Below are 13,731 nucleotides of genomic sequence, written 5' to 3'. Positions count from 1 at the left end.
GCAAAACAGCAGTCTGTATAAGAATGGCTGCACATGGCTGAATTCACTCCCCACTCAACAAGTCGCTCACACCTCTTATTCAAATCAGGCGACATCTTTAACTCATGGTATTTGTTTTCCTTTCATCACTTTGCAAAATGAAAAAGGAAGAGTGATCATGCTGTTAAGGAAGCCAGAGGTGCTAACATTATTTAAACAACTTGGCCTACAGGTTTCCCGGTGTGAATCTCTACTGTCAGCAGCAGAGTGATGTTCCTGCAGAATGGCTCATTGTAACACAGCTGTAAACTCAGTGTTGGCACCATGGGCTTTTAAACAACTCTGCAATCTGACATTAAAAGTCACTGGGCTCCATTCACACACAAATATCCCATCATATTTAAGAGGGCCCATTAAGGGCCAGAGAATTCATGAGCCTTTCTCTCAGCCCCCCTTGTGTGATTTATCTGTGACGGCCATATTGCCGGGCTCTTTCAGAAGGAGTGGCTCCACTTTTTGTCTTAGAGGAGGCCCAAAACAATGCATTTCAGGCCCATTTCTCCTACAGGGCCTCCTCTTTCAGGGTGCAGAGAGAGCCGGGGCTGGCCTAACATCTGTTTGTGTCCAGAGCCAGGCGGGACCGGAGCACAGTGTGCCTCGGTGGCCCCCTTCTCCTCTCCCTGGGGGTCTTTGTTCCCGATTTCATGCTATCAGAGCGGCAGCATGTTTTCCTGCGCAGAGCTGTCAGGGGCATAAAAGGCCCTGAGTGGGGTCACATCAAGAGGGATGGGCATGAAAAATTGGTAAAATGTATCACAAAGCCCACCCACTAGATGGTTGCCTAGCGCCCTGTGGTGGGGTGTCAAGACCCCCCCCCCACCCCCCCCGTACCTTCCTCTTTCCTCTTTCCTTGGCTGAATTACACCTCTTTCTCTCACCCTGGTGGACAAGCGCATCATTTAGATGAAATGGTGCAAACAAATTAAAGGGTGGTGCTCCAAATGAATCAATGTTCTTTGTGTGTTAGGAGGGTTTTGTGCTTCTCCTCCAGTGCACAGTGGAGGGAGGATAGCTGGTCACCTGGCTGAGAAAGCCATCAACAGCTCTGGTAGCTCAACTGTTGCTGCAGAAAATTAAAAAAAAAATCCTTTCTATTTCTGGGGGAAAAAAATCAGTGTTTATGGCTTAATCTTGGTCTAATTAAGTTGACAACTTCTAACATGTGAATGAATCTCTGTTGCATGTATGTAGTGCATGCTAACCATGCTCTCTTAAAGGCTAAAGAATGAGACTTTCACTAATTGTTTGGTCCTGATCTTTATCGAATACCAGTGTAATGAACTCAACTCATTCCTATTGGACCGTCACTAATCACCAGTCACTGATTGGGTCTTCGATATTCTGTAATTGACTCAGCAACGACAAATTACCTCACTGTCTGTTTCCTTTAATTGATTCCAAGCTAGAGCTGCGATGGAATAGGTGAATTAAATGAGAGTGCAGTGATTTCGGCTGCTCAGTTTAAGTGTTTATACTCTATCTACAGCACTACTTTTGGCTATGTTTAAATGTGCAACAACTATTGCTTCACGGCTGGATGTGAATTTGTTTCCTCATTAGCAGGATAAATGTTCTTTTTAAGTCTGCAGCGTTAAAAAAGAAAGCATGAATGGTTGTAGCACTGCTGGCTACTCCTTCAGATCACAAAGCTCCCCTTTCAAAACATAACAACTGCAACTAACAACATTCAAATGAATGCCACATTAAGATGGCTATTGAGCTATTTAAGCATGCATTGCCTTATTGAGAGGTTAAGAGAAGCCGGTACGTTAAACAGTCTTCCAGACATCTGCTGCGGTTGGTTTCAAAGTGCTGACTAAAAGTGGTAGGGGAGGTTTCTCAGATTAAATCTCTCATTAGGTTTTCTTTGTACAGGTGGCAGTAATGTGTCAAGAGCCAAGGCTGAGACAATGCCCTCCTCTTACTGGGACTAATATGCCTCAGGAGAACCCACCCTCCTTTTACTGCCTTTACTTTACACACAGACACAGTCACAATGAAGCATCTGGTGGCCTTTTCCTGTGTAGAAGGCTTTTCCATGGCTATTGTGAGTGCAAGTGTGCATGTGTGTTTGTGTGTGAGAGAGAGAGAGGGGGAGAGAGAAACAGAGAGGAGGCTTAGTTCATTTCTGTGGCTCAACTTGTCTTGCTGAAGTCGCTGTGTGTTTCTCTTAGTACGATTCTTTACCTAAAATGTTTGGAGATCATTTCTGAAGAGTAGCTCCCAGCTGACACTCTGAGTTTGGGTGGGTGGGCAAGTCTGTGCTTGTGTGTGTGTATGTGTAAATGTGTGTGTGTGTGTGTGTGTGTGTGTGTGTGTGTGTGTGTGTGTGTGTGTGTGTGTGTGTGTGTGTGTGTGTGTGTGTGTGTGTGTGTGTGTGTGTGTGTAACCCCCCAGTAGTGGGAGGTCGCTAGGGTCAAAGTGATGAATTTTTATAGGCCTGTTCCCTGTGTTTCAGCCCTGTCCCTTTCTCTGCGCGCTGCACTGCCTCTCAAAGACAACCATGCAGGGCAATTTGTCCTGCGGGGCCCTGCAGAATGGGCCAGCAGAGAAGTTAAATACCAGGGGGGAACACACACACACACACACACAGACACTCACACACACACTCACACAAAACATACACATACATTCAGTTTCTCTCTCACACGCACACACCCCTTCGTCCTGTTGTCTTGAATGATTTGTGGCCTGTCCATTATCCATTCCGAGGGGACAAATGCTTTTGGCCAGTTTCTGAAGGTAAAGCCAGAATGGCAGCCCTCAATGCGTGCCATTGTTTTTAGAGAAGTTTCCCAGATGTTATAATGCACAAGATAAATAGGGCACATTATCACTACCTCACACACCCTCTTACCTCTTCCAGCTAGTTGTTGGTGAGGGCGTGGCAGGTTAGGAGACCTCCTACGATGCACACACTGCCAACAAGCCTCACTGTCAGCTCTCACGCAGCTCAACGAGTTCATGGGAAGGGGTTAGAGTTTGTGTGTGTGTTACTCGCTGTTAGGGGTGACACAGGCCAGGTTTACTAGGGTCAAGCATTGACCAGTGGGTCACACAGAGGCTAACTTTGCGGGTGATAATGTGTCCACTCTCACCTCTCCACCATCTTGATTCCCCAGCCTGCTGTGTGTGTCAGTGATGAATCCACCGTGTTTAGAGGCATTAAATTAGTTGGCCACTGGGAGAGAGGAGTGGATAACTCTGGCTTGTGTCCAGTCAGATCGGGTGGGGAGGGTCACAGCTGATTTACTGGCTTCCCTGTGTAATAGCTGGCAGGATAGCAAGAGGCCGAATTTGTTGTTGCCTACTTTGGATGCCCCCTTCTACCCAGCTCGGGCAGATGTCACAATCATGCATGCGGGATGGGCGTGATGAACGGCGGCGGGCGGAAGAAAAGTGATCGGAGCGCAAAGCAATTCATGCTGAACCTGCCAGCTCTGCTGGCACACCTTAACTCAGCTGGCAGACCCGCTTTGCGTGGCAACGAGAGAATAATGGCGCATTCTGACAATGCCACTGGCCCTGCTGACACAAAGGGGAGCCCCTGTCCCCTGCCTCTGGTAATGAAGAATGAATAGTTAGCTTATTGTCTACTCATCCTCTGTGTCCCTCTGCTCACAGTCTTATACTCTCTCTACCTGATTGAAGTTTAATCACTGTGTTCTAACGCACTCCATGGATTATTATATAGGTGGAATGACTGTTTAGTGAATAGTGTGAATCATTGCGGGGGGAGTGGGATGAGGCCGGGAGGAATAAATATATAAACTCCAGAGCAGTCAGGATGAATTGTGCATTGGCTCGTACACTGTAATGTCTCAGATCTCTGCTTCTTGTTCGTACTTAGCCAATCTGTGATTCTGATTATATCAAAAATACAAAGACAACTGACATCTACCAACCAGAGTACCATGTTTTCCCATCCAGTCCAGTACAGACATATGCATAAAGCAAATACAGATATAGTCAGCCAAGTACAGGTCTTAAACTAGATCTCACATGTGGATCATGGTTCAAAGGATTTGAGTTTTCAGATCCAGTGTCCAAGAGCACAAAGCATTCCCTGTAATCAAATGTATAATATACTGTTGTATACAAATATATATTTAAAGGATTCTACTAACAAGAGTTGCCTGTATCTAAAGCTTGATATATCTTATTGCTCTGTGTCATACAGTGGTGGAAGAAGTATTCAGCTCCTTTACTGAAGTAAAAGTACCAAGACAGGAATATAAAAATATTCTAAGTTCTGCATAAAGTGAAAGTACACAAGTATTAGCAGCAAAAAAGTAGTTTTGGTCGCTCTGACTGATATAATATATATGACATGATTAAATGATTAATGCTGACGCATCAGTGTGTCAGCAGCATGTTACTGTTGTAGCTGCTGGAGGTGGAGTTTGTTTGAACTACTTGAAATACAGTTTTATTTACCACCAGATAAACCTGAAGGGTCGTCACATGATTGATGGGAGAAGAAAAAACAGAGTTCGGATTCAAACATCTGTTTCAGTTTTTGAACTTGTTTTCTAAGCTTTTGATTTTTCGTGAGATATTGTAAAGAAGTATGAAGTAGCATAAAATAAGAATACTCAAGTGGTACCTCAGAACAGTATGTGAGTAAATGTACTTAGTTACTTTTCACCACTGGTGCCATAGAATTACATGAATTTCCCCTAGGGGATGAATGAAGTATCTATCTATCTATCTAGAGCTACGTTATTGTCCAAAAACAATTAAAAACACATAAGTGAACCACACTGTTCCTTCATTACCATGAACACATATTTATTTCATTTATTTTGACTCAATCCCACACATGCCGTCCTGTTGCACATTTATTAATCCACACCTGACTATAGTTCCCAACAAATATATAATTAATTCCTGTTTGGGCAACATTTGCCAAAAACTACAGTGCCCCGCTGTTTTATGAAAATGTAACGTTTTTTTTTTTTTGTTTTGTTTTTTGCGACCAGGTTTTAAAGATTCACATCTTCAGTAGAAATGAATGGGCTTGGGGCTGAGGAGATGGGATTCCATGGGCTTTGATGAAAATAAGATAAATATAGAATAATGCTCCTCTTTATCTTTTAATCAGCTTTGTATTGGGCCGAGAATGAAGCTTTATTGTCTTTAATAAATTGAATATTTATTTTATGTTAAACCTTTGCAGGGCAATTTTAATTGAATGTGTTTTTTTTCTGAGGGTTTCTTTTCTAACTGTTGACTTGGGAAACTCCTCTGTGTTTGATATGCATTGTGAGGAATGGTATGATGCTGAGTGTGGGTGTCTTAGTGTTTAAGTTGGGCACAGTGGATCACTTCCATCTGTTGACTGGACCAGAGACAGAAGGCCTGAATGTGTGTGTGTCTTTGCTCTTTCAAGTGGGACAGATTGCTTTAACCTCTCTTCTAAGGAGAGCAGCTGGAATAGAGAGCTCCTTTAAACAGCCGCTTCCTCCTTCGACAGTCACGAGATTATCCTCCATTGATGCACAAAGCCAGCGCCTTCCTCGGCAACCTCTCATCCCAGCCCCCCGGCCTCTGGCCCTCTGCAAACACCCAGTGTTGACCTGTGACCCATAATGCAGAGATGTATTACCAAGTCACTTTGCAGGATCAGTCTTCTCTCCCCCAAAGGAGTGAAGACATCCCTACTGTCTCCTGAACCATAGCTGCCTCTCCTGACAGCTGCTGGTTAATATTTTCCCATTGCCTGCCTACCCCACTCCCTTTCTCAGACTAATTGGCATGTATCAAATAAGGAGCCAATTGCAGTCAAATGAATTATGGTAATATCATTTAGGGTGGTCAGTGAGAGCGTGTCTACGTGTAATGTGCTTAGGAGGCAGGAACTTTGAAGGGGGACAACTGTTCTGCACGAGCACCTGGGCTCCGCTGGCAGTAGCAAGTAGACATCACTACACTGATATAGTCTTAAGTGACAGCATGAGGTTCTCATTTTCCCCCATCTAAGTGTTTGGTGGACAGAGCTTATGACAGAGATGCTGGGATGAGCCAAGGGCTGAGGTTATATGTGTGTTTGAAGAGGAGGATGTTTTTCACAGAGGACGACAGTAGGAGAGCTGTGATCAATGAACCACCACCAACTGCACTGACACACTGATTGATCAATCAGTGAACTTATGAACGGATCAATCATTCACATGTCAGCATCTAGCAGTATGCAAAGCGTCCAGGATATCCCAAGGACTGGCCGTACTTGTGATGTGCAAATCTGCAGATGGAATCATTAGTTTCCTTGAAGCTAAAACACTTTAATTTAGTGTTTTCATTCTTGGAAAGATATTTTTCCTTCAAGAAAAGGCAGCATGAGCTAATTATCTTTTCTTTTTTTTTAACCTAACCTTATTGCAGTGCCAATAAGTTTACAAGGCACAGGCTCACCCAAATCTGTGGTTCAGTTATTTCACTGAGATTGACACCAGCCCACTCTTGTCTAAGTAGGAGACACATCCATATGTATTTGCATGTGCTTCTTCATGTAGGTGTACCACTGCCAAACGAGGACATACTCATGTTTAGTGATTACCTTTTCTTTTTTTTTAAATCCAGGGTTCGCTTACCGGATTATCAGAATCATTGGAACATGAAAGGAAGGGCTCTTTCTATGCTTTAAATATTGATGCTCATTGTGCCAGTGAGCAGTGTGAGCGTCTGGCTTCAGTAGTAGCAGTGATGTGGTCAGGGATTTCAGCTTGACTGACTTTTGGATTTGCAAAGTAAACGACAGAAGGGAGCTCGCTTGGAAGAATTACAAGATCCCAATGCTTGTAGACTCCAGAAAACATTAAGATCCATTTGAAGAACATATTTTTTTTTAAATGTCAAACTCACAACCTTTTTATACCTTCTGGACTTTTGTAGTTTTTGCTTCTATTTACTACTGAAATGAACAAATGTAGTGAACAGAAACATAACCAGATATGGTGTATTTGGTGCTAATCAGAGATGGTAAAAAATGACTTTTGAGTTGTCTTTGCTAGCTGTGGCTACAATGACTTTTTGACAGGGAAAGTATCTCTTGCCCTTCTCACTAGCTCCTTCTTTGGCCTATTCATTGCACAAAGCTGCTTAAGCGCACTTAAGCGCATTAGCATTTGGCTGCCAGGGGACCATATTGACCCTGCATTTGGATGGCCTAAATGAGTGAAAGATGGAGCGATTTGTTAGGGCTTTAGAAAGTTGCTTTTGGGGAGGGGGGTGAGCATGAAGGAATGGGGTTGAGGCAGTGGGGGGGGGGGGGGGGGGGGGGGGGGGGGGGGGGGGGGGGGGGGGGGACCACAGAGAGTTGTTCCACTTTCTCTCAGGGCATGGTGTTTGTTCTAATCTGGTGTGCAGTTTCTTCGTGGCCGAAGCAGGACTGATTTGTGACATTTCAGTCTAAAGGGCCTTTTTCTGCTCGCTATATTGGCTTGACCCGATTATCTAATCTGTGCTTTGAATTTCAATCAGGTCACCCAGTCTCTGCCGTGTGGTATGGGAACCACTGGCTGAGGGATTATCTCATTCAACTGTCTTCAAACACAGATGGTCGAATGTTTAACTAATTGTTAAAAGAGTCCACAAAGGGGAATTTAACCATGCACACAGTCCATGGGGTCAGTACATAGACCCAGATAAAGAGAAGGGACAGTGAGGTGGTAGTTTGTGGGATGGTTCTTTAAAAATCATTCAAATGAATCACAGTGTACTGCATGGTGTTAGGTAATAGTTTGCTCCTAAAGCTTTATATACTACTAAATGATGTGATGGTGTGGGGGGCAGCAATACTTAAGTTACCTATGAACACCTGGGTAACGGGTAACACAGTTAAATAAATATAAATTAATAAATGATTTCCATTGTTAGTATCTTTGTTTATACTGTTTTTCTTATTCTAATGAACACTCAACTAGCATTACACTCTTTTCTTCCTTTCTGATCACTCATTCTCTTCTTCTCTCACCTCCAGAGTCTCTGCTCCACTGCCACCATGCAGACAGTCAGAGCCGCCGACACCAATGAAGTCGACAAGCTAATATTCCGAGAAAGTGATAATGACCGAAAGGTAAGCTGCACTGCGCTAATGCTGCCTGTCACAATACTCTCTTGTCATAACTATGTTCAAATGAACAGAAATATATAAACTTCATTTAATAATATTTTCATCTTAAAACCTTTTTGTTAAATTTCAAATTTGCCTTAAGGCTTGGTCACAACATAAAATGGTACTACTTGCAAGGCTAGTTGGGGAACTACTGTTGCTAGCATGCTAACAACTATTGCCTTAGCAAGCTGGGAACATGCTATCACTGGCCAGTCCCCCCCCCCCCCCCCCCCCCATAATTGTTATTTGTTTTATTCAGTAGGGAGAATCTTTGATCTAGCTATCTTGATATGGTTTATAAGCTCTGTTGCTGATGGGACAGTAAGTTCACACACTTGAAACCATTCAAGAGTGAGATTTGTACCTCTCACTGTGTCTCATACCTGTCTGAAAACTATTGCTCTGAATGTCAAGCTGATAAGCTACGTTAGCATCTATTTTAGACCCTCCTGCTCTCCAGTGCAACATGGGCTATTGGTCCATAGCGCAAAATTCTTGTGTCAAAGTTCATCAAAGTTGAGCTTGATGTGAAAGATTTACATGGTTTTACTGAACTGATTCACTGTAAATTTCCACCATTTTTAACGCTGCATTTCTGGACTTGTGATGAATACTAATTATTTTCTGGTTCTACATTGTCTGTGTTGTCATATACCTTAAGTTGGGGTATTACAGGTTGTGTTAACATCTGATGTAAAGTGGTGTGATGCTTCAGTGAGACATGTAGAATTAACAGTGCTGTCTGCCACTGCAGCGCTCTGCTGTTCATTAGTGCTCTAATTACAAAGTGCAGTTCACATTAGTATTGGTATTAATCAGAGGTCCATTTTTCTCTCACCTCTGATTCAGGTTGTTCTTCAGCTTGAAAAGAAGCTTTTTAATTATGTCAACCAGGACGTTTTCCGGGAAAACAATGGGACCTCAGTAAGTCACCCCCCTGCTTCCTAACCTTTATATATTCATCTACTCTTTTATCTGTCATCTTATAGTTAATAATTAAAAATTTGATTTCTTTCCCTGATTATAGACTTTCTACTGTGTGGTAAAAACGGCAGCCATTTGCTTCATTTCAAATTGATTATGTGTGTAGCATTGCAGCTACAAAATTTAATTTGAGGGCTTTTCATATTTGGGTAGTGGGTACAGAAAGGGTATTGTAAAAGTAAAATAAGCACATAGATATAGAAACAAGTCATATGCAGCTGCTGACCAGCGTCATGCAGATGTTTTAGTTGATGTCCTCACATCACTTCAGCCCAACACACACTCTCTTTGTCGCTAGTGAGGGGCCAAATGTCTTTGGAATAACTTTTAAATGAGGCTGAGTGTAGATAAGGGGAGTGTTAAGTGTCTGCAGAAGAAATACACCCGGTACACACTTTCACTTTTATATGGCTATATATTACATTAAGTAGTTCAAAGTTGGACCTTGTTAAAATCCCAATGAAATACCCACACATGCACACACGCCTGCACATCAACAGAAGAGACTGTGAAGACACGAGTCTCAGCAGACTGGAAACAGAGTCTGCCGAGAGTCGTGGCTGCATAATGTAAAACATAATATAAGAACTTGGGGATAATTCAATATTAGAATTCATGAGCTTTCATTGGAAAATTAAGTGATGCTATCCTGTTACAGATATCATCATTTTACAAAATGTTCAGTATACACAGTTTTGCCTGATCTGTAACAGTGGGACGCTGCTTTTGCTGTTGTGTAATTTTGCACACATGTTCCATATCACAATATATGTATGAATATGAAAAATATTCTTATTATTTATTCTACATCATTATATTGATTTTATCCATATCAACCAGTCATATTTTTTCCAACATGGTCTAAGATGGGTTCTGTAAGTCAAGGGAGGGTGTATTAATATACCACGTGGTGTCCTGTCAATTCAATCACTGTTTGTGTTTGTGATTTGACATACATTTCTATATAGAGTATGTATGAAGTCATGTATAAAAATGATGTGTATTTCCTTGTGTTTGCATGCCCATGAATTAGATGAGTGTTTTTAAACTGACAGATGAGTTGAGTCTTCCTGCATCAGGACAACATACTTGGTGTCAATAAGTTTTCAGTCACAGGGACCTGTCAGTTACTTTGCTCTGGTTATCTAAAACATAATATTTTCCCTTTTCTAAGTTTCTTTAACTTTTGGGGGGGAAATGTTTCTGGCACTATAAAATTAAGCCAGACTTAATTATATTTGGTTTTTAAGTAATTAAGTAATGTTTGGTCATATAAATTCAGTTGTTTGATTCAGTCTGCTTGACCCACCAATAGGAGATGTGAGCATTTTTTTAAGAGACATAATCAACACATTTCCTGAATAAATATAATTTTGTCGATGTGTTTCCCCTGTAAAAGCATATTAACAAGCCCCCACCAAAGTATCAGGCAAGGACATTTAATCATTCGGCTGATTAACCAAAGATGGAGTTTGTAAGATAAAGATGCTGGCAGATATTGACCCTGAACATTGTACTGTAAGACATCATTGAATTTGATCAGCAGAAATATGTAGGAACCCTGAATGTTTAACAGTAGCTGTAGGAGGCTGAGGTACCCCCTCATTTCCTCCTCCTCCCCACCTAGCCAGACAAGATGGATGACATAATGGGGGCATCAGAGATAATCTGATGGTCATGGTCTAGTTAAACACACCATGTTATGATCCTTATAAAACAAACTACCTTTCCAAAAGGATAAATGTTCCTCCTCACACTCCTCCACTGGGGAAGGGGGAGAAAAAATCCATTGCATCCTTCATCAACTGTAAGACTTGTACCAGCTTGACAGAAATTTAATTCGAGGCAGCTCTTGAAAATAATTATTGTATTTTGAGAGGAGTAATCATTGGCCGGGACATGATTGAATGTGTCCATGCCTATTGACTTTTGCTATGATTAATAGGTTTGTTTAGTCGATATTCCCATCGAAATTGTATAATTAATTATCCCCAGCGCTGTCACGGCGGGACGATGGAGAGCCCTGATGAGTATTTGGGAAGATTAAATTTTCTGGGCGCTCGTGGCGTCAAGGGGCACCGCGGGGCCTTGCTCCGGTGGAGAGATGGGAGGAGTGTGTGTGTGTGTGTGTGTGTGCGCGCGCTCACACGCATGCGTACTGTGCATGTTTGTGCTGTGCATCCGTAGAGCTGCACGATTTCTCCCTCTCCAGGAGCACACGCCCGCAGGGCCGTCCCCATTGATTTTGTTTCAGTATCTCTTTATTGTAACTTTATCAGTGTGGTGTCGGCAGATGGGGGACCAGGAGAGGAGGGTGTGTTTGTGTACTAGCTGTAGTAAGTGATGAACCTTTCTGTCTGGCCTTCCTCTTCTTGTCATGCTGGCAGCGTAGCCCTCGGCTTTACTCAAAATCCCAGAGACATTTTAAACATGAGAGGAACATAAAAAATAAAGAACAAATGCTCCTTCAGCCCAAGTTCTTTCATATTTTACCTGTCAAAGCTCTTAAGTGGCAAAACAGAAGCCGTGCTAAATGAAATCTGACCTTAAAGGATTTATAATTTATATAAACTGATGCTGCATTGCGGTTTGTCTTTTAGTTTAGCTTGCCTTTATTCTGAACAGGTAACTTACTTAGCTTTATCAGAATAGATAGCGCAAATGCACTGCAACTTTTATGTATCACTACTATTCCCTGTTCTTCTAGCAATGCCTCTGAGCTGAAAAAAATAGTGTCCTTAATGAAATCTGTTTTTCCATCTGTATCAGAAATCAGTCCTCATCTAATTTCATTCCTCTCTACATAAATTTAACGTTCCTCCCTACTACACATTTTAACAGACATGAAAATAAGATAACAGTGTTGCAGTGCACTGTGGTGTTATGTTTAGTTTGGGTGTCCCCTCTCAGAACCAATCGGCCACCCCCCCTGTCAGTGACGGTTTATCGCTTTTCCACACAAAATAATGAAGATCCCATAAAAAGAAGGAAAAATATGGCCCCTGCAATGAAAGCCAAGTGTGAGGTGTAAAAATCAAATTAAATGACCTTTCACCCCAACATTTATTGATGGGTTTTAATGGCAGCAGGTGTTGTCACGGGCGATATTTGACAATGCATAAATCAAAGCACAATTACAGGTGGTGGACATTGAGCCAGCTCACTAAGAGGGACGGTTGGGGGCAACAGACCTTGTGTTCCCTCTTTTTACCTTCCTCAAATTCCTGCCTCTTAACTATCACTAGCGCTCTGATTTAGGAGCATGCTGATCATCCAAGCAGAGTCAGAAATTTGAGCCCATGACAGGCCAGTTTTTACCCAGACACTTCTTCATCTTTTTTCCCTCTGTGATATTGGCGGAGCGGCATCATCTTGCACCGCTTCCTACACAACTCCCAAGGTCATTTCTGGTTGACGGACTACTCCTGGCTTTATAAAGTCATGAGGCCTTGAACCAATATAAGCTGTTTTTTTTTTTTTTTACCTACCAGAGCAGCAGAGCGTTCTGCTTAATTGACCTGGGATGAAATGTAGTGTGAAATTTGCGTCTGCAGGGTTTTCCATTCACCTGAATGAATTACTCAATATTCACTTAAACCCCACACGCTGTAGATACACTCAGCCATATGTTGCTCATACCCTGCTGTTTAAACGGTTTCACACACTTCAGGTGCTTTACCTGAAACAAACAGAATCACACCTGTGAACATGTACGTAGACAACATGCACAAACAGACAATTGTTAGTTATTGATTTGAGGACTGCATTGCTAAATAAATTATCACTTTTAACTTCCCACCATCTTTGTCCCAACCTGCATCTTAATATATTACACACACACACACACACACACACACCAGAGCTAGACCTATTAATCAGCTGGGCCAAAATATCAGCTGATATTAGCTTACTGCATATATACTATATATTCATAGTTTGTCCACCAGAGAGCGCTGACAATTTTTTTCCAACTGTAAAACGTCTCTGTCATTACACATTGTGGCAGTGAATTTAAATGAATAAAAAATGTGATGTTTATGTCACATGTTTGTGTAGAAAAATTACTATTGGCCAAATATGTACATCACTGACCAACCGCTAAACCCCTCCACTAAACAGCAATTGTCGTATTATAGCATAGCAACCGTAACTAGGCGTGACAGCGCAATTATGTAATTACAGATTACATTAAAAAACTACCCTGTCCATGACTAGCACATCCACTATATAGCATTTCCTCTAGTAATGTTGCACACATGCAGGTTTCCGTGTCAGTGCACAGCTTTACAGACGTGTTACAGTCTTTCACACACAGTAATCTGTGGCGTTTATTGCGAACAGGAGACTTGGAGACTTCTGGCAGACTTTAACGGCACAATGTTGATCAGCGCTGGGGGAAGTATTCAGGTCGTAAAAATTGCAGTACTGCAATCTAAAAATACTCCATTGAAAATATAATATTAGCACAATGTACTTAAAGTGTCAAAGTAAAAGTAGGTATAATTCAGACAAATGGCCGCTGTGTGTTGTATTATTATTCGTTATATTAGATGGTCAGTTTCCACATTACATTACCTTCAAATTAAGCAGGT

At 42.0% G+C, this 13,731-nt stretch overlaps 1 protein-coding gene across 2 annotated transcripts in view; it reads left to right on the top strand.

Moving 5' to 3' along the window:
* LOC130181083 (inositol polyphosphate-5-phosphatase A) overlaps positions 1-13,731 on the top strand; it is a 138,736-nt gene that overhangs the window by 107,691 nt on the left and 17,314 nt on the right. For both annotated transcript variants that reach the window (XM_056394841.1, XM_056394842.1), the window contains exons 10-11: positions 8,021-8,116; positions 9,005-9,079. In XM_056394841.1, coding sequence (XP_056250816.1) covers positions 8,021-8,116; positions 9,005-9,079 — 171 coding nt within the window. The remainder of the gene's footprint in view (positions 1-8,020; positions 8,117-9,004; positions 9,080-13,731) is intronic.

This window comes from Seriola aureovittata, chromosome 14, assembly GCF_021018895.1.
Source record: "Seriola aureovittata isolate HTS-2021-v1 ecotype China chromosome 14, ASM2101889v1, whole genome shotgun sequence".
Lineage (NCBI taxonomy): Eukaryota > Metazoa > Chordata > Actinopteri > Carangiformes > Carangidae > Seriola > Seriola aureovittata.
The sequence above is the reverse complement of the archived record's forward strand: the minus strand, read 5'-3'. Positions and strand labels throughout refer to the sequence as shown.